The sequence below is a fragment of the Dipodomys spectabilis genome, unplaced genomic scaffold, assembly GCF_019054845.1.
Source record: "Dipodomys spectabilis isolate Male_0828 unplaced genomic scaffold, ASM1905484v1 ptg000009l, whole genome shotgun sequence".
NCBI classification, from domain to species: Eukaryota; Metazoa; Chordata; class Mammalia; order Rodentia; family Heteromyidae; genus Dipodomys; species Dipodomys spectabilis.
The window spans coordinates 7,034,079-7,054,971 of record NW_024870686.1 but is presented as its reverse complement, the minus strand read 5'-3'; the positions used below and the strand labels follow the sequence as shown (position 1 = coordinate 7,054,971).

At 42.4% G+C, this 20,893-nt stretch overlaps 1 protein-coding gene across 1 annotated transcript; it reads left to right on the top strand.

Annotated features, from left to right (window-relative positions):
• The first annotated feature begins 565 nt into the window (after positions 1-565).
• Dctn6 (dynactin subunit 6) lies at positions 566-19,760 on the top strand. The gene is made up of 7 exons (XM_042702079.1): positions 566-668; positions 8,029-8,093; positions 12,836-12,941; positions 14,440-14,528; positions 16,683-16,730; positions 17,685-17,827; positions 19,477-19,760. The coding sequence occupies exons 1-7, from the start codon at positions 643-645 to the stop codon at positions 19,573-19,575; spliced, it is 576 nt and encodes a 191-aa protein (XP_042558013.1). The 5' UTR covers positions 566-642; the 3' UTR covers positions 19,576-19,760.
• Positions 19,761-20,893: the final 1,133 nt, after the last annotated feature.

Below are 20,893 nucleotides of genomic sequence, written 5' to 3'. Positions count from 1 at the left end.
CCCTCAGCTCTTCAGCTCAAGGCTAGCGCTCTACCACTTGAGCCACAGCGCCACTTTTGGCTTTTTCTGCTTATGTGGTGCTGAGGAATCGAACCCAGGGCCTCGTGCATGCGCGGCAAGCGCTCTACCACTGAGCCCCCTTCCCAGGCCGTGGTCAGGAATATTAAAGTAAGGTAGGGGTGAAGTCATAACAGTGTGCTCTGGATTGAAATAAACGGCTGTTTTACCTTTTTGTTTTTTTAAGGTTTTTGAGTCCAGTCTGGCTTTAAATTCACCCATGTAACCCAGGGTGGCCCGAACTAAGTATCTCCGCGTCGCAGCGTTGAGATTACAGGCATATGACACTACGCTTGGTGAAAAGCGGTTTTAAAGCAGCTCTGCCCAGGAACGGGGCTAACCTCCGCGGGTGGCCGCGCAGGCCTCCTGGCAGGGCCCAACCCAAGTACCGGCCCAGCAGGGGGAACTGGGGTCCCCGCCCCCGGCCCCGCCCAGTCAGGCGATGGCCACGCCCACGAAGCGCAAGGCACGCCGTGGCTCCTCCCCTTCTCCTCCACATCGCCAGTCTCTCCAATCGCGTGTAGAGATCATCGCTCTACTCTAGCGGTGGTGTCGATCACTGCTCCAATCGGAGACCAGGACTTTATGATGGCGGAGAAGACTCAAAAGAGGTGGGTCTCCGTCCTAACCTGAGGCTCTTCTCTCCGCAGGGGTGGGGCTGCTTCTGGTTGCACGCCTTGGGGACCGCAGTCGTGTTTCTTCCCGGGCATCTGGATGGATGGGACCGAAAGACCAGACCCGGCGTCCTCGGAGGGACGGGGCGACGCCGCGGGGAAAGGGGCCGCTGCACGGGACGCGGCGTCGGGCCCGAAACGTTCTGGTTCTTCCTGCTCGCCGTACCCGGGCCCAGTGCGCCTGCGCACGCCCAGGGCTGGTGGTCCGCAGGCACTCCGCGTAGTGCCGGCGCCATCCGGGTCCCGGCCGGGTGCGGGGCGGGAGCTGTCAAGGGGGGTTTCGCCGGTTACTATGGTTCCGGCGTGGACCGGCGCCCGGTGCCCCGGGCCGGGGACCCAGGAATTTTGTGTTGTTTGTTTTCCTCGTTCTTTGATCACCCCTCCGCTTCTAATCCCGAACCCCTGGACTCCAGGATGCTGTCTGCCCGGTCCTGAGCACAGCTGAAAAAGATCCCCGCCCCGGTGATGTTTGGGTCCGGGCTGCTCCCGGGCCTCCCGGGCCGCGGCCGGCACGGCCAGCCAAATAAAACGCCTTGTCACCTTGGCCCGTGTCTCCGTGCACTTTCTCGACCCCGAGGTCATTACACCTGATGGGAGAAACGTCTTAGGGGAGAAATACAGACCGAAACCCATTTCCCAAAGAAGAGGCGTGCAGCACCCCTGCCGCTTCTTGTCAAATCAACCCTGTTTCCAGCGCCATCCAGAACAATTGGGAGTTTTCTGTGTAAGTGGATCATCTGTAATCTCAAACCCGTGAGAGGCAGATCTGCTACAGATTATACCGCACCTGCAGAGGAAGATACTGACCCGTTCTTCTGCGAGGTTTGAGTTTTCGTCTTCTCTTAGCTGCCTGTTCCTAACTGCCCCACACCCCCACATTTTAGTTGCACTGGTGGTGGAATGAATTCCTTTTTGTTGTTTTGTAGGTCGTGGGTCTTGAACTTGGCCTGGGCGCTGTCCCTCAGCTCAAGGCTAGCACTCTCCCACTTGGCCACAGCACCACTTCCAGTTTTCTGGTGGTTAATTGGAGATGAGAGGCGCATGATTTTTTTTTTTTTTTTTATTCTGCGTAGGCTGGCTTTGAACTGCAAAACTCAGATCTCAGCCTTCAGACCTAGTAGGATTACTGGTGGGAACCACTGGCATCTGGATTATTTATTTATTTATTTATTATTACTTTTTTTCTTGGTAGTGGGGCCTGAACTCTGGGCCTGGGCGCTGTCCCTCAGCTCTTCAGCTCAAGGCTAGCACTCTACCACTTGAGCCACAGCGCCACTTCCGGTTTTCTGAGTGGTTTATTGGAGATGAGAGTCTCAGGCACGTTTCTGCTCGGGCTGGCTTGGAACCGCGATCCTCACATCTCAGCCTCCTAAGTAGCTAGGATTACAGGCGTGAGCCACCAGTGCCTGGCTGAATTATTTCTTGACTCTTAGCTCTCTCCCTAGGTGGTGACTGGGGCCATCCTGCCCTCACTTGCCTTGGCTAAACTGTTAGCTAATGCTCTCGCCCAGTAAGAGGGTTGAGGACTGGAAGCATAGTCTTATAAATCCATGCAACTATTTCTTTATTATTTTTCTGAGAATATTTGCTTTTTTTGATCTGTCATTTTATGGATATCTATGCAGATAATTATTAAGGAGTTAGTAGTTTTATACCTGGGCTCCTCTAAAGCACACACCCATACACACACACACACACACCTCTGTTCTCCACTATAGTTATATCTGAACTTTTTAGTTAACAAGTCCTTTCTAATTTCATTTTATTACATGTATGTGTGTGTCTGTGTCTGTGTACTATTTTGTACTGAACCTAAAAACATGCCTTATGACTATAATCTGTTTTGTGTAAGACCATTTCCTTAGTTTTCTGTGTACTGATATTTTCCACATCTTCCAACAGATGTGTCAGATAGCTAGTCTTATATTTATCTAGAGAGAGAGGCCTATTGTCTGACTTATAAGATGTGTATTGGTTTCTGTGGTATTGGGGATGGAGCCCAGAAACTCTCATGTGCAAGTTTCACTGAGTTACACCATGTCTTTTTTTTTTTTTTTTGGCCAGTCCTGGGCCCTGAACTCAGGGTCTGGGCACCATCCCTGGGTTCTTCAGCTCAAGGCTAGCACTCTACCACTTGAGCCACAGTGCCACTTCCAGCTTTTTCTGCTTATGTGGTGCTAAGGATTTGAACCCAGGGCCTCATGCATGCAAGGCAAGCACTGTACCACTGAGCCACCTTCCCAGCCCCATCGTGTCTTTTTAAAAATTTTGTCTATGGGGCTGGGAAGGTGGCTCAGTGGTAGAGTGCTTGCCTTGCATACATGAGGCCCTGGGTTTGATTCCTCAACACCACATAAGCAAACAGAAAAAAGCCGAAGTGGTGCTGTGGCTCAAGTGGTAGAGTGTTAGCCTTGAGCTGAAGAGCTGAGGGACAGTGCCCAGGCCCAGAGTTCAGGCCCCATGACCGGACCCCCCCAAAAAAAAAAAATTTTGTCTACTACCAGAATTGTCTGTGTTTCCTCAGACTTTTTTCTAACATATTTATGTTATTTAGGCTTTAGGGGGGTTTTGGTGCCTGTCCTGTGGCTTGAATTGAGGGCCTAGACACTGTCCCTCAGCTTCTTTTGTTCAAGGCTAGCATTTTACCACTTGAGCCACTGTCATTTTTGGCTTTTTCTGAATAGTTTTTTTGTTTGTTTGTTTCATTTTGTTTGTTTTTTATGGTGCCAGTCCTGGGGCTTAAATGAGGGCCTGGGCTCTGTCCTTGAACTTCCTTTTGCTCAAGGTTAGCACTGTACCACTTGAGCCACAGCACCACTTCTGGCCTTTCCTGTTTATGTGGTACTGAGAAATCAAACCCAGGGCTTCATGCATGCTAACTTTACCACTAAGCCACATTCCCAGCCCATTCTGAGTAATTGGAGATAAGAGTCTCACAGACTTTCCTTCCTGAGCTAGCTTCAAACTGAAATCTCAGATCTCAGCTTCCTGAGTAAGCTAGGATTATAGGCATGAACCACTGGCTGCCTGACTGGGCTTTTCTTTTGAATTGGAACTATTACTCAAAGATTTGAAGAATAGGGCTGGAGAGTTGGCTCAGTGGTAGAGCGCTTGCCTTACATGCCTGAGGCCCTGGGTTCGATTCCTCAGCACCACATAAGCAAAAAAGAAAAAAACCCAGAAGTGGCACTGTGACTCAAGTGGTAGAGTGCTAGCCTTGAGCTGAAGAGCTGAGGGACAGCGCCCAGGCCCAGAGTTCAGGCCCCACGACCAGACCCCCCCCCCAAAAAAAAAAAAAAAGATTTGAAGAATAAAAGCTTGGGGGTGTGCTTCCTTGAGTGTGTTGATCTTCCTGAGTGCCAGGTCAAGGTTGGCTCATGGAAGAGTTCATAATGGTGACAACCACCTCTCCATTGCTTACTCTCCTGAGCTACCTTTAGTTTTGTTAAATAAACTCTTTAGGTTTTTTGTTTGTTTGTTTAAGCATTCATAATGTCCAGTAGCTTCTCTGGAAAAGAATCCCAACTTGTGGCCTGAACTTCTGTATAAGGCGTGGAGGCACACAGGCAGGAAGGCTGGTGGGTGGTCTTGCTGTGTGTCCTGCTCTTCACTCCCTGACTGTGTCTGCCACCTCAGGGAGAGAGCATTGGGCATCTGGCTCTGAACTGGGGTGAGGAATGGCCAGGGGCCAACAGCCGTGATTTACCCCTTTTGCTTCACATCCTGTTCTTTTTTTCTTTTACTTAACATTCTGGTAACTTCTTTCATATGTCTTTTCTTCTTTTGTTCCTTTACTGGCGGAATAAGAGTTTTAGAGGACCTGAGTTTCTTTTCTTTGCTTTTGTTTTTTGAGCTTTTATTGTGGCTTGCACTCAGGGCCTCAACCCTCACTTGGCTATTTTGCTCAAGGCTAGTGCTCCATCACTTTAGATATGGCTATACTTGCAGGAGTGGAGTGTAGAAAGGGGTATAAGCTGTTTATCTGTGGGGGTTTGCCGAGTTTTAAAATAAAGACCATATAGTAAATACTTTAGGCTTTGCAGGCCTTGGGTCAGTTGTGCCTGCTGATTTCTACAGACTGATGTACCTGGACAATGGTTAATGACTGGGCTGGGCAGCCTCTGTTATAAGCAAGTCACCATGTTTAAATGCAAGTTCAGCATGAGCACTGGCGTGTTTTCTGCAGGTTTTCCTTATTTTTTAAGGAAGAGATAGTATTCCTGTAAATTGATGACTATATTTTCATCCTTCTCATTTTATGCCTCTTAATTCATTAACAATATCTCTTATCTGTCATTCCAGAGAGTTTGTGGATATTCAGGTTATCAGGAGCACACATTCAAAAGAATATCGGGAATCTGTATTTTTAAAATATCTTACAGTGCTTTTTTTTTTTAATCTGAAAAGTTTCAAAATCAGGCTGGGAATATGGTTTAGTAATAGAATGCTTGCCTAGTATGCATGAAGCCCTGGATTCAATTCCTCAGTACCACATAAGCAGAAAAGGCTGGAAGTAGAGCTGTGGCTCAACTGGTAGAGTGCTAGCCTTAAGCCAAAGGAGCCTAGGGACAATGTCCAGACCCATAGTTCAAGCCCCAGGACTCACAAATATATATATAACAATTAAAATCTTGCATATTGGGCTGGGAATGTAGGCTAGTGGTACAGAATGCCAGCGTGGCATATATAAGATCCTAGGTTCAAGTCTCAGCACTGCAGGAAAAAAAGTTTTACATCATCTTCAGTAAGTCACCAATAAACCTTTTTCATGCATGAATATTTAATAGAATTTCAGAAAAATAAATTGATATGAATAAGTCATTGTAGTCTTCATTTCCACTTCTTTTCATGTTTACAAAATATAAAAAGTTTTGGAGAATTTGTAAATCAAGGCACTAACATTTTGGTCAAGAAAGCCTCAACTGTTTGACTTACCAGCTTTTAATAATTTACTCAAAAGACAGGTTCATGGCATAAAAGGTTGCTTTTAAGCCAGGCGCTAATGGCTTATACTTGTTATCCTAACTACTCAGGAGCTGAGATCTAGGAATCAGGGTTTGAAGCCAGGCCAGACAAGAAAGTCCATGAGACTCTTATCTACACACACACACACACACACACACACACACACAGGCCAGGCCAGACAAGAAAGTCCATGAGACTCTTATCTATACACACACACACACAAGTGGAGCAGTGGCTTAAGTGGTAGGACATTAGTCTTAAGCAAAAAAGCTCAGAAACAGTGTCGGGACCCTGTGCCCCAGAACTCAACAAGTAAAAATTACCTAGCTCTCCTACTTTAATGATACAGTTATTTGACAGTTCTTCCAGTTTGCTTGGGGTCGATACAGATAGCATTTTACTAGTTACAGCTGTATCTAACAGTGGGTCACAGCAGAATGTGAAAAAGTACCACTAAGTTCTGTATAAATTGTTGAAGAGTCTTTTGAACAATTTGTACTACAAGTTGTATTTTTTTTCTTGTAGGTCGTGGGGCTTAAACTCAGGTCCTGTCTGAGCTCTTTTACTCTAGGCTAGCACTTTGAGCCACAGTTCAACTTCTAGTTTTCTGGTGGTTTATTTGAGATAAGGGTTTCACAGCCAGGCACTGGTGGCTCATGCCTGTAATCTTAACCACTCAAGAGGTTGAGATCTGAGGATCACAGTTCAAAGCCAGCATGGGCAGCAAAGTCCATGAGACTCTTATCTCCAATAAACCATGAGAAAACTGGAAGTGGCACTGTGGCTCAAGTGGTAGAGCTTTAGCCTTGAGCTGAAGAGCTGAGGGACAGTGCCCAGGTCCAGAGTTCAAGTCCCACAACTGACAAAAAAAAAAAAAAGTTTCACAGACTTTCCTGCCCAGGCTAGTTTTTTTTGTTTTGTTTTGTTTTGTTTTTGCCGTTCGTGGGGCCTGAACTCTGGGCCTGGGCGCTGTCCCTCAGCTCTTCAGCTCAAGGATAGTGCTCTACCACTTGAGCCACAGCGCCACTTCCAGCTTTTTCTGCTTATGTGGTGCTGAGGAATCGAACCCAGGGCCTCATGCATGCAAGGCAAGCACTCTACCACTGAGCCACTTTCCCAGCCCCCCAGGCTGGTTTTGAACCATGACCTCAAATCTCAGCCTCCTGAGTAACTAGGATTACAGGTGTGAACCTAGCAAGACAGACAGTTTTGTTATGCATACTGTTTAAAAAAAAAAAAGAAATATTTACAAATCTTAAAAGGCTGAACTCTGAGCTTGCTAATTGTTGGTTTATGACCTCTTTTACTCACACTTCACAGAAAGAATGGTATATTACATATTGCTTGGTTTGTTTGTGGGGTTTTTTGTTTTTGGTTTTGTTTTTGCCTGTCCTGGGGCTTGAACTCAGGGCCTAGGCACTGCCCCTGAGCTCCTTTTGCTCAATGCTAGCACTCTACCACTTGAGCCACAGTACACAGCTTTTTCTGTGTATGTGGTACTGAGGAATTGAACTCAGGGCTTCATGTATGCTGGGCAAAAACTCTACCACTGAGCCACATTCTCAGCTCTGTTTGTTTGTCTTGAGATAGGATCTCATTATGTGGCCCAGGATGGGCTGAGACTCACAATCCTCTTCCTTGCATCTCTAATGCTGAGATTACAGATTTGCACCATTATACTTGGTTTATTGCAAAAATCTTTGCTTAAGGGATTACTCTTTCTGGTGTTTGTGTCTTAGATCATAAGGTGCCATAATTTATTAACCCGTCTCTACTGATAATCTACATTTTGTTTAGCATTTTGCTGTTTAGAAACAATGATGGTTTAAAAAAAATGATGGTATTACTTTAAGATCCAAACCTCTTTTTTAATATTTATTTTATAATTGTATTATTGTTTATGTGGCACTGAGGAATCAAACCCAGGGTCTCATGCATGCTAGGCAAGCACTCTACCATGTGAGTCATACCTCTACTTCTAGCCTTTTGCTGGTTAGTTGGAAATGGAGTGTTATAGACTTTTCTGCCCAAGCTGACTTTGAACCACAATTCTCAGAGCTCAGTCATCTGAGTAGCTAGGATTACAGGTATGGACCACAAATATCTTACCCAAAGTTGTTTTCTTAAGTGTTTTTTTTTTAAATAATATATCATTTATGACTTTGGCCTGAAGGCCAATATGCCACTTGAGTTTATATTAAACTGCACTCTCAAAATTGGCTTTCCATTTCCTATCTAGTTTTTAAACCTCTTTCTTATTGCAGTGTCAGCATAGTTTCTGAGATCACAGTTTTAATCTTCCCCATAATGAACTTTTCTCTTGTCCCCACAGTGTGAAAATTGCACCAGGAGCTGTTGTGTGTGTAGAAAGTGAAATCAGAGGGGATGTGACTATAGGTAAGAAAATGGTTTGTTAATGTTATTTCTCAAGAACTGATGTGATGTAACATAGTTTAGTCTTCCTCTTTATTTTTTTACGTATATGTGTCTGTATACATATATATATTGAGTGTGTATATGTATACACATCTTACCTATCATGGAGTTCTGTTCCAGCGACCTTGCCATAGGTGAAAATCTGCAAAGTGTCAATAAGTGAACCAAATACTATATATTAAGGGACGACTACACAACTTTGCTACTTCGTGGATTTTCACCTATCATGGGGGTCTCTGGAACGTAGCTCCCACTATAGGTGAGGGATCACTATTTTTTGTTTTTAATCCACAATACAGTGAAGCCAAAATAAGTGAGCCGCGACATAGCAAGGGAACGACTGTACATATATGTATGTACATACACACACATACGCAGTGTGTGTACGTATGTGCTTGATGCTGCTCATCTCTCCCTCTACCCCCAGGGCCTTAAGCATGCTAAATGAGCCCCCTGTCCCCAGCCTCATATTACCTTTTTTTTTTTTGGTTTAGTTGGTCATAGGGCTTGAACTCAGGGCCTGGGTGCTATCTCTGAGCTCTTTTGCTCAAGGTTCGTACTCTACCACTTTGAGCCACAGCTCCACTTCTGGTTTTCTGGTGGTTAATTGGAGAGAAGAGTCTCATGAACTTTCCTGCCCAAGCTGGGTTGACCCATCAGCACCTGGCATATTACACTTGTTTTAAGAAGCAAAACCTACATGTTAAGAAGATTCAGAGTCCTCCATGTTCTTATATGGTTTTCATTATGCGTGTTTCTTATCTTTTTCACACTCAGGCCTATTTCTTTTATTGTGAATAAACCTGAGAATTTTCCAGAGTTATTTAGGTAATCTTTTCTGCCATGGTTGCATTTGATATAAAATACCTCTAATCTTGGGCTAGAAATGTGGCTTAGTGGTAGAGTGCTTGCCTAGCATGCGTGAAGCCCTGGGTTTGATTCCTCAGTACCATATAAACAGAAAAGGCCAGAAGCAGAGCTGTGGCTCAAGTGGTAGAATGCTAGCCTTGAGCAAAAGAAGGTCAAGGACAGTGCCCAGGCCCTCAGTTCAAGCCCCAGGACTGGCCAAAAAAATAAATAAAAATTTTAATAATAATATATATGTAATCTTTTGATTGCTATTGATTCATTTTTTCTTAACCCTCTGACAAAGAGCCTCCTGGGCAATGTAAAGTGAAGTCAAAACTGAGAGTGGAAATGAGTTCTAATCACAACTCTTTCCACCATATCTCACTTTTCATTTTAGCACTTTTACTCTTCATGTTTTTTCTTACATTACTAGAAAAACTGGTTTGAATATTTTTAGATTGTGCTGTAGAGTTGAAGATTTGAGTACTTAATAAACTGTTCTCTGGGTTAGTAACAGTAAACTCAAGGTGGTTTAATTGATAGAGTTTTCAAAATATTTTGTATAATTTTCTATGTTCTAGTCATTTAAACTTTTACAAATTATTCCTTTCTGAAATATTTCAGAAAGAAAACAATTTTTATTTGCTGTGTTTCAAGTTATTTGTTTATTGTTTTATGCTGGTATTTGGTATTGAACTTAGAGCCTTGGTTCTGTCCCTGTGGCTTTTTTGCTCAAGGCTAGCACTCTACCACTTGATCCACAGCTCCACTTCCAGTCTTTTGGTGGCTAATTGGAAATTAGAGTCTCTGTATTTTCCTTCCCAGGCTGACTTTGAACCTCAAATCTCAGCCTCCTGAGTTGCTAGGATTACAGGTGTGAGCCAGTGGGTAAATAATATTTTATAGTATTATGCTTGTTTTTAATTAGCTGTCTGGATTTGTGGGCCATGAATCATTTCCTGTAAGTCTTCATCTGAGAGTTGAAGAACATTCAGAAAGTGACCTCCAAGCACAGGTCTGTGGTTCGTTAGAAGTATTAGGCCATGATAGGCCATGGAAATGGGAAGGCAGTACAGGGTACTATGGACAGGCTTGCCCTGTAGGCACTTCATCCCTTAGCTTTGCCCAGCCCAGGTTGAATACACACAAAACGCCTCCCTTTTGCAGGAATCTTTTTCAGTAAGGCAGAACAGTGGCTTTGTTTGTAATGCTGCCCCACAGGTTCATAAGTCAAAGGAATTGTTTCATTTTTAAAAGAGCACTTGGGGATGTTTGAACTGTGGATATGAATTGTGGACATGAAAATGTACTCAGAGATTACTTTCTGTGACAAAGGGAGACTAGGAAACGTGTCCTTGACCAAATGTGGGAAATGAAATGTCACGCAAGGCACGTCTTTCTGGCTGCACTGCCTCAAGCCCAGCCAAGCACTTAAGAAAATAATTTATCCGCCAGTTAAAGCAGCTCCAGCTCCAGACACATTTCTCCAAACAAGGAGATAAACCAAATAGGATTTCAGCATATTCGGTAAGAAAACACACAAACTGCCTTGCCAGAAAGAGTTCCAAGAGGTTCACAAACAGCATTAAAAGGAAAGGAAAAAGAAACTTTCCATGGTGCCAGATTTTTATTTTTAAATTTTAACCTTAGGACCCCAAGAACTAGCTTGAATTGAGACCCATTCTAGTTTGCTCCCCAGGAGCAAGCAAACTGCCCAGATTTGGTGTGCTGTCACCCTCCGTGCTTGAACCCCCAGCTTCCAGCCCTGACTCCCCCCATGCCCCAGCCCGGCTGTTACACAGTGAAGTGTGTGTGCCACACTCTAGCCCTTGCCCTAGAGGCGGGGTCTCTGTTCTGTTACTGCTGCAGGATTATTTACTGTCACCTCACAGCTCAATAACTGGCATCTTTGTCTAGCCTGTAGTTTAGCAATGCTGCCAGCAGGTGGAGCTGGTGTCTTAAATCACAGGCCTCACCTAAATTGCTGCGTCCATTCATAACCAGGACTTGGCCATTTATTTACCTATCAAATAACCAAGAATGAGAAATAATTTCAAATCCTGGTTAAAGCAGCTCAGGCTCAACCAGGTACCAATGGCTCACACCTGTAATCCTAGTTACCTCAAGAGGCTGAGAGCTGAGGATCGTGGTTCAAAGCCAGCCAGGGCAGAAAAGTCCATGCGACTCTTATCGCCAGTAAACCACTCAGAAAAAGCCGAAGTGGTACTATGGCTGAAGTAGTGGAGTCTTAGCCTTGAGCACAAACAGGCTCAGGGACAGCTCCCAGCCCCTGAGGTCAAGCCCCAGGACTAACAAAAAACAAAACAAACAAAAAAAGCAGCTCAGGCTCTATTTTTAAATATGGTACAAGACATCTGATATGTGCCCACCGCATGGACAACTTGAGAAGCTTCCCAGGACCCCATCTTCTGTCCTGATTAGAATTTGCTTGGGAAGTTTTACTTTGGCAGCCAGAGTGACTGGGAAGTCTCGGTGTCACTTTGGACTATGCATCCTGTCTTCTACCACCACCACGGCCACCCTCCTGCCATCCGTCTCCCCAAATAAGATGCAGTTCTCTGAGCAGCAGGAAAACCTGTGCTTATTTTCATGGTTGTTGTGAGTGAGCACATTGCTAGTTTTCAAAATGATAAAGTTTGTGTTTTTCTTTTTCCTTTTCTTCTGGTGCTGATGATCAAACACAGAATGTTCCATAGGACCTTGCATCTGTGAAGTACACACTCTATGCCTGAGCTACACCTCTAGTCCAGCACCTTTCCATTTTCCATGAGACATAAAATGCTGCATGTTTGACTGTCATTAGCAGAAAATTATGTTTAATAAGTTGAATACTGAATTTTATGGACAATGTCACCTTCCTGACCCCTCCCTGCCTCACATTTAGGGTCAGTTACTGCCTGTCACTGTTTACCAGTAGAAATAGCCTTAGTTAAGCCCAGCATAGAGAGGCCAAAGCAGGAGGGTCCTATGTTTGAGGACCTCCTGGGCTACATTTAAATAATAAATAAAACCAAAAAAGAAAAACAGCAAAAGAAATGGAGCAGCCTTGTCTGGGAGGTGAGGAGAATGGATACTAGAGACAGGCTAGCAGGTATTTTCCCAGAAATAGTTTCATTGTCAGCCAAATGTGGCTGCAGCAGATGACAGGCAGGAAAGAGTGTGTAGGTTTCCAGCCTGAGATCGGGGTAGGTATCACTCCTGCTCTTGAAGAAGCTTCTCCGAGTTCCCTCGTTTGAGAGTGGGAACATTGCCTTAGGTCTTCCAATGCCAGCATCATAGGAACACAGTGTTCAGCTTGTTTCCTCCCAGTGGGCATTTTTGTATGGGACAATGCTTCAGAAACAAGGCTGAGGTTATAGCCCATGTAACCCATATTTAAATACACGCATCCATGTACCCTAGTCAAAAGTGGCATCCTGTGGTGTGGGAGAGCTTGACATTGTCTGCAGAGTGCCTTGCCTTGCTGAGACAAAGAGAAAAAGGGAATCCGTCCTTACTTCCAACTATGTGCCAGGTTCTGTGTCCAGCATCATCTCATCTACCCTACCACAGCCCTGCAGGTCTGACACTCATTACCCGCATTTCCCACTGAGATTGTGAGATAGAGGCTGAGCCAGAGCTGTCTGGTTCTGATGCCTGTGTTAGTTCATTTGTCTTGGCTCCAGAGTTGGCACTAACTAATGAATGAGATAGTCTGTAAAGTACCCAGCGCGGTGCCTGGCACATACTTAGAACACGTTCCTCCCAACAGCCTCACCCACCTCAGTCACCTCCCCACCTGCTGGAAACATAGCTTCCACTGATAATTTCTTCTTAACTGATATTTTGAACAGGACCACGGACGGTGATCCACCCTAAAGCACGAATTATTGCGGAGGCTGGGCCCATCATTATTGGCGAAGGGAACCTAATAGAAGAACAAGCCCTGATCATAAATGCGTGAGTAAAAGCTCACAGGTACTTTGCACTCACTTCCAACTGTCTGGGGACCTTTTACACCTGACATGTGGAATGCCCATGATTTTAAAATTAGAGAAACATTTCAACATAAAGGAATGAGGAACCTGCAAGCCAGATGGGGAAAGGCTTATCCAAGGCAAGACAACTCATTGGTGGCTAATTAGCATCTGGTAAATTGTCTGTGTGTGGTAATCATCCCCTTCTGTGTCATTTTCTCATCTACCTCTTAATCAGTTCCTGAGCCTGTCCAATGTCCAAGGGCCGTACATAACACCCTGAAGAGAGGTTTTGGGTGAGTTCTTGGCGCTGGTTGGAATGTTCTCTCAGGCCTGAACTCATAGCTCACCTCTAATACGTCTTCACATGTATAACACCCAGAATTACAGTGAACAAATTTGGAGTCCTGGAAGCAAGTTTTAAACTTCAAAGACAAAAGGAAAATAAAGTACTACACTATGTACATGATCTCTGAATGGAGACTATAGTACCCATGAAATTTTCATAAGCATGTCTAGGTCTTTCTAGATAAAATTTTGGGAAGCAAGTCAAGCTTATACCTAATGTGCAGCCACAATGCATGGAATTTGTAGAATAACTTTTGAATATTTAGCTGTGATAAATAAGACTGATTTGTCTGAATTCTTACTTAGGACTTAGGAGGTTCTTACAAAATTAAGCAATTTCTCTTTATAGTACCTTTGGCCCCTTTAGTAAAGTCAGCTGATAGCAGTGGTGCTATGCAGTGGCTCACCTGTGAGGTCAAAGCCTCCTCACAGTACAAGTGTTTTATCTTCTACTCATTTCAGCTAACTACTAATACCCAAAATAATTATGTGAATATCTGTTTACCTTGGACAATCTTGAAGTATTTGGTAAGGATGGGAAATTTTCAAGTCAGGCATGATTTTGATTCTAATTTAACAAGCTAAAAGTATAGTCAGCTCCTACCACCTTATCCAAGAAAGACTCTCTGAACTTCAAGTTTAGGAAATAAAGGAGCCAGTGGCGGTGACTCATGCCTGTAATCCTAGCTACTCAGAAGACTGAGATCATGGTTCAAAGCCAGCCTAGACAGGAAAAGTCCATGACACTCTTATCTCCAATTAAGCACCAAAAATGCCACATGAGGAGCTGTGGCTCAAGTGCTAAACTTCTTTTACATTTCTGTGATTCTGTTCAACTCAGAATCAGTGTACTCCAGCATATAGGAGAAATGATTTGCTTGGCTCAAGAAATAACTGATGTCATTATGTATTTAAGTTCAATAAAACTAATTGAGAGAATTAACCTAAATTCTCAAATAGGAGGAAAATTGATTATTGTGTTACTGATTCTTAGGTTTGTTTTGTTTTGTTTTTTGTATTACATCAACTTTATTCTCAGAGCAACCTGTGTGAGTTAACAAACCCTCACATTGCCAACTGTTGTAGGACTCATACTGTGTTACTTTTTGATGCCTTTTTTTTTCTTTTCATAGTTACCCAGATAATATAACTCCTGACACTGAAGATCCAGAACCAAAACCTATGATCATTGGAACCAATAATGTGTTTGAAGTTGGCTGCTGTATCCTTTATAGTAATTACCATAATTAACCCAGATCTCTCCCCTGGTATAAGTGTCCTAATTTGTCTATCAAATATATTTCTACTGTTGAGGTTTTAATATAAAACTTTCCCTACCAGCTTCTGTGTTTGCTACTCAGCAAGTGGTGCTATTTTAGTAGGTTCTGGTAACAAGAGATGTCATAGCAGGAGGAAATAGTCACTAAGGGTAGATTTTTGAAGATTATACCCATTTCCTAGTCTCTATTTTGCTCTCTTCTTCCTGTCCACCATAAAGTGAAGAAACAAGTCCTCCACATGTCCCTGCTGCCCTTATGTTCTTCCCAAGCAAGCAAGAATAGAACTCTGTTTTGTTTTGTTTTGTTTTTTGGGGGGAGGGATCCGGTTGTGGGGCCTGAACTCTGGACCTGTGCGCTGTCCCTCAGCTCTTCAGCTCAAGGCTAGCACTCTACCACTTGAGCCACAGCGTCACTTCCGGCTTTTTCTTTTTGCTTATGTGGTGCTGAGGAATTGAACCCAGGGCCTCATGCATGCAAGGCATGCGCTCTACCACTGAGCCACCTTCCCAGCCCCCAGAACTCTGTGAAACTGAACCAGAGTAAATCTTTCCTGTTTTTAGATGCTTGTGTCTGGTATTTGGTCTCAGCCACCCATGTATAATATATATTATGATTACATTGATAAGAGTAGACCCTCAAAGTCTTTATAAATAGACTCACAAAGTATTTAAAAAAATCTTTTCTGGGGGCTAGAACTATAACTCAGTGCATAGTATATCCTTTGTGTATTTGATCTTTAGTACCACAAAAAAGAAAAATATTCCTCCTGTTGTGAGTAACTCATTCTCTCTCTCTCTCTCTCTCTCTCTCTCTCTCTCTCTCTCTCTCTCTCTCTCTCTCTCTCTCTCACACACACACACACACACACACACACACACACTTATCTCTATATGAACATTTGAAAGTTACTGACAGATAACAGAAGCTGAGAAGAAGTAGACACAAAAATTAGTTTGGACTTCTGTACTGATTCAAGAACCATGTCTTTGTCAGTTTAGATCCTGTATCATTTTGGGTACATTACTTTATATTTTCTTATTCAAGAAAATGATTGGGTGGGACAGTTTTTGTGTGTGTGTGTGTGCCAATCTGGGGGCTTGAACTCAGGGCCTAGACTCTGTCCCTGAATATTTCATTTTTTATGTGTTATTTTAGTTTATCTACCAGAGTGTTCACTTTTGGGGGCAGGGGGTGGGCTGTCACTGGGCTTGAACTCTGGGCTTGGGCACTGTCCCTGAGCTCTTCAGCTGAAGGTTAGCACTGCACCACTTGAGCCACAGCACCATGTCCAGTTTTCTGGTGGTTCATTGGAGATAAGAGTCTCACAGACTTTCCTACCGAGCTGGCTTTGAACTGCGATCCTCAGCTGTCTGCTTCCTGAGTAGCTAGGATGGCAGTAGCTAGGCTCACTGAGGTGAGCCTCCAGTGCCCGGCTTTCACCACTTCTTTGTTGGACTTTTTTTTTTTTTAATTCTGAAAAGATAATAAAATCTTAAGTCTGAAAACAATGTTTAATTCTGAAAACAATGTTTAAGTGATTTGGTAGTTTTGACTTTCTTTAAACAGCTGTGAAAATATGCTCATAAAATCAGAAGATAAGGTACTCTTTTTAACAAGTAGTTTTGTTGTTATTGTTGGTCATGGGACTTGAACTCAGGGCCTAGGCACTGTCCCTAACTCTTCTGCTAGTAGTCTATTACCTTGAGCCACAGCCCCACTTCCAGTTTTCTGGTGGTTAATTGGAGATCAGATTCTCACAAGGACTTTTTCCACTTGGGCTGGCTTCAAACAGTGATCCTCAGCCTCCTGAGCAGCTAGGATTACAGGCGTGAGCCACTGTTACCCTGCAAAAAAGTACTTTTATAAAAGTATTCCTTTTGAAAAGCATCAGAGTCATTTATTTAAACCTAGAAATATTTATGGTTAAGGACTAAAACTTGCCTACAGAATACCCTGAGCAAAGAATTCTGGCAAGGGTAAACCTATGTCACCCTTCCCACGCTCTGCGCCCTGGTACTGTTAAAGGAGAGACATGTTGTATTAGTAGGAAAGAAGGGTGATCATATTTTAAATATTTACTTAAGTCTGGCTTACAGATTCCCAAGCCATGAAAATGGGAGATAACAATGTCATTGAATCAAAAGGTAAGCTATGTTCAGAGCTTTCTTGTCATAGTGATTGCCTCCTTTGTCTTGGCCTGGGAAACAGTCTAAGCACAAACTCTGAAAAGATGGTATGCTTGGAAGTGGACTAAAATCATTCTTAGACTAATTGTCTCAAAAGAGCCTAATCTAGTTATGTGGTTATCTGAGAATGTGGTTAAATACATTAAGTTAAAAAGTCAGAGGTATACAGCTAAGTTGGGATTGGATTAAACTATAAAAAAAGATTTGGAAAAGATCTTTCTGCTAACTGTAAGCCTCAGTGACATTTTAGTTGATTGGTGTTATTGTAAAATTAAAGAAAAAAAAATCTCAGTTTCTACAGCATTTGCTCTCTTTAATTTCAAAACTACTTTATCCTACCCAATCAGAAACAAATACTATGTACTGACAACATTGAGCCAGCCAGGGGATTAAGTTAAGTCACTAGCACTGTGGGAATCAGCTCCAAGAGCTTGTCCCTACCAGAGTGCAGGAAGAAGCTGAAGATGACACTGTAGGACACTGGCTTATCTTTCTTGGTCCTGATTGGCATGAAAGACAATGCTTCTTTTCTTGAAACTAGCAAAATCATTCTTTTTGTAATCTACTTTATGCCTTTTATTTTAAATTTGCATAACAGCTATCACTGTTGTCATCTTTGGCATTTTCCATGTATTGTATGCACACGGTGTGTCAGACCTGGGCCCATACCCTCCATCTGTTACCTCACTGATCCTGAAAGCACTCTGTCATGAAGTAGGGTGGGCTCTTCAATTTAACTTGGGCTCATAGACTCTACAGTGACTTGGCCCACGCCACACACTAGTTAGCAGCAGAACTGTCTTCCGTATCCCACTGGTGTGCACTATTTGCTTCTGTGTTATACAGTCTACATATACTAAAAGAGTTGTGATCATATCATGTCTTTGGTTGCACTTTCTGTTTTGACTGCAGCATACGTGGGCAGGAATGTAATACTGACAAGTGGCTGCATCATCGGGGCTTGTTGTAACCTAAACACTTTTGAGGTCATTCCTGAGAATACAGTGATCTATGGTGCAGACTGCCTTCGCCGGGTGCAGACTGAGCGACCACAGGTACTTGGACCACTCCTAAAAAAAGAGTTCTATCTAGGCCAATCTCTCCTGCAGTACCATCTCCCTAATAGTTGTGATGGTGATTAGATTTACTGTTGAAAAAACAGATAATTAGTGGCCAAGGGTGTAGCGCAGGAATAGTGTTTGTTTAACACGTGTGAAGCCCTGGGTTCAATTTCAGCACCTAAAAAGAAAAAGTAAAAAGATAAATAAAAAGCTGAGCACTAGTGGCTCAAGCCTGTAATCTGGCCTACTCAGGAAGCTGAGATCTGAGGATCACAGTTCCAAGTCTATCTCCAATTAACCACCAGAAAACTGGAAGTGGTGCTATGGCTCAAGTGGTAGGGCATTAGCCTTGAGCTTAAATGCTGAGGGACAGTGCCCAGGCCCAGAGTTCAAGCCCCACAACTGACAAAAAAAAAAGAAAAGAAAAGAAAAAGATTCATAAAATAAAACATTAGAGGACCATTACTAAAACTTGGACTTATCTGCAGCTTACTTATTGAGTCCTCATGTTACTATAAAAGATAAAGATCACAGTGGTGTTAATTATAAGAAGAGAAAATCCGGAGTTGCTGTTCCTGGTTTGGAAATGCATCACCAAACCTCGCAAATCATGTTTATTCACTCCTAAAATATGAATCCTCAGGATGAAGGATGACCCTTGAATCTGGAAATTTGAGTCTGTTTATTAGCTTATTAAAATAACACAGCTTAGTCATAAACACTATTTTTAAAGAGGCAAATGTGTTTATTTTCTTGGCTTATAAAAAATAAGTCCCTCTTAATAACCCAAATCACGAATAATAAAAGAATATATGTTTGGAATTTAATGTTAAAATAGAAGACAACAAGATAGATCATTTGGGAACTTTCTTTACACATGAGATATCTAGCTTGAATTTCTCAGCCTCATTGCTTTGCATATTCAACATTCACCTCTTCAGTTTCCTTTCTCCACCAAAAGAAAATATTTTCAACACATTTATCTCTTTGCCTCTGAGTCTTAACCGCGTTTATCAGTAATTAATTCTTTCTGGGTTGCTCTATTTTTGTAATGTTTGGCTTTATTATTGTTACTATTCTCAAGTAGTACTATTTTTCTTCATAATAGCAAAAATGATAGGAGCGTGAGAAATAAAGCTGGAGTTAGGAAAGGAGTTTAGAATTAAATGAGAAGACTATCTCATTTCATTTGGTTTAATTTGTAAAGGGTATACAACACTATTTTCCAAATTGCACTTATCATAGGATACATTGAATTCTATTTAAAAGACAGATTCCCCCAGACTTTGAGAATCATGGGTAGGGACCTAAAAATCCCTGGTTTCCACAAGAATCCCAAGTGAGTGCATAGTTGGGGCAAGTGTTGTTTGTGGTGGGAGCCAGCGGAAGGTGCCATGCCTCAGCCACATGGGAGACAACCAACTGTCCTCCCACCATTCTGCTTAAGGATCTTTGTGTAATTGCAGTTTGGCCCTTCTTTATTAGCAAACTGAGTACATTGTAACTTTAACAAAGAAACAAGCACATAAACAAAAGTAAGTCATTGGCAATCATTTCTGAACCCCATGGCCTACAATAATCATTTCTACCTGGTATTCTGATTTGACTTTCTGCAATCAGTTTTAATTTTCTTTTCTTTTTAGCCCCAGACACTACAGCTGGATTTCTTGATGAAAATCTTGCCAAATTACCACCATCTGAAAAAGACAGTGAAGGGAAGCTCCACTCCTGTTAAGAACTAGGAAGAGTTGGGTGTCATGACAATGTGCATCCTTGACTGCTGCCAGTTTCCACAAGTAACACATGTTGACATACTGTAAGACTGAGCTAGAGAGAACAGTAATGGATTTTTCCTGTTAACTGTTCTTTATAATTGATAGAAAATGGGTTATGCATAAGAGAGAATAAATGCATCGTTAATCTCTGAGCTTGGCTTGCCTCACTGAACATGATTTGTTCTAGGTTCATTCCTTTTCCTGCAAATGACACAATCTTATTCTTTCTAATGGATGAATAAAATTCCATTGTGTATAGTTAGCACATTTCTTTGATCCACTCATCTATTCTAGGGCATCTGTGCTATTTCTATAATTTGGCAATTGTAAATTAGCATAGCAGTGAACATGGATGTACAAATATCTTTACAGTTCTCTGACTTGTAACATTCTGGGTAGAGGCCCAAGAGTGGTATTATCCCTCATATTGTAATTGTGAAGAGAAAAACTGTGATTAAATTTCTAAAGTGATGGTACCAGTCAGTCTAATTGTTCCAAAATGGAGTGATTTGATTTTTGTAAGAATGCTTATGACTCTCATTGGGCTGTACTGTGGTGGACTGAGCATAGAGCTTTTCAAAAAAGGAGACCATCACATAAATGCCTTGGTCTTGATAAATACTGTTCACTTTTCAACTCTTGAAGATCAATTCAGAATTTTCAGGTAACAGATCAGAAAAAAATGTTGCCTTGGAAATCCTGGTGAACACATTTAATTCTTTCCTAATTCTCATTTGTTCACTATTCCTCTCATAAAATTTACTCTCTGGCCTCTCATGTGACTTTCTTCCTTATCTCTGTGTTGAATTCTTCTACAGTGCTGGCCTTAAGTATTTTCTGCACTGCTGACTTAGTGGTCATGAATTGCATTAGCTTGTGTTATCTTAGAAGGTCTTTATTTCTCTACCAATTTTAAGGATTAACTTTGCTGGATATAGTAATCTTGGTTGGCAGTTATTCTTAGAGCTTTAAATATATCACTACATGCTTTCCTGGCTTTTAGCATTTCTGCTGAGATGTCTAATGTAGTTTTAATGAGTTTGCCTTTGTCAGTTAAATTGGTGTTTTTCTTTTGCAGCTTTTAATATTCTTTGTTTGTCCTGTAGTCTTGGCATTGTGATGTGGAGAGATTCTTTTCTGGCCTTTTCTACTAGTGTTCTGAATGACTTCTCTCCTTAGATGTATATCTTTCCCTTGATTTAGGAAATTTTCTGCCGTAATTTTATTCAATAGGTTTCCTATGCCTTTAATATATATTTCACATCCTTCTTCTACCTTGTGGATT

Excerpts from the sequence above, each read along its gene's own strand:
- Dctn6 (XM_042702079.1), top strand. The coding sequence starts at position 643 with ATGATGGCGGAGAAGACTCAAAAGAG. Across the intron at positions 8,094-12,835 it reads CAGAGGGGATGTGACTATAG|GACCACGGACGGTGATCCAC; the intron begins GTAAGAAAATGG and ends TATTTTGAACAG. Across the intron at positions 16,731-17,684 it reads CAATGTCATTGAATCAAAAG|CATACGTGGGCAGGAATGTA; the intron begins GTAAGCTATGTT and ends TTTTGACTGCAG.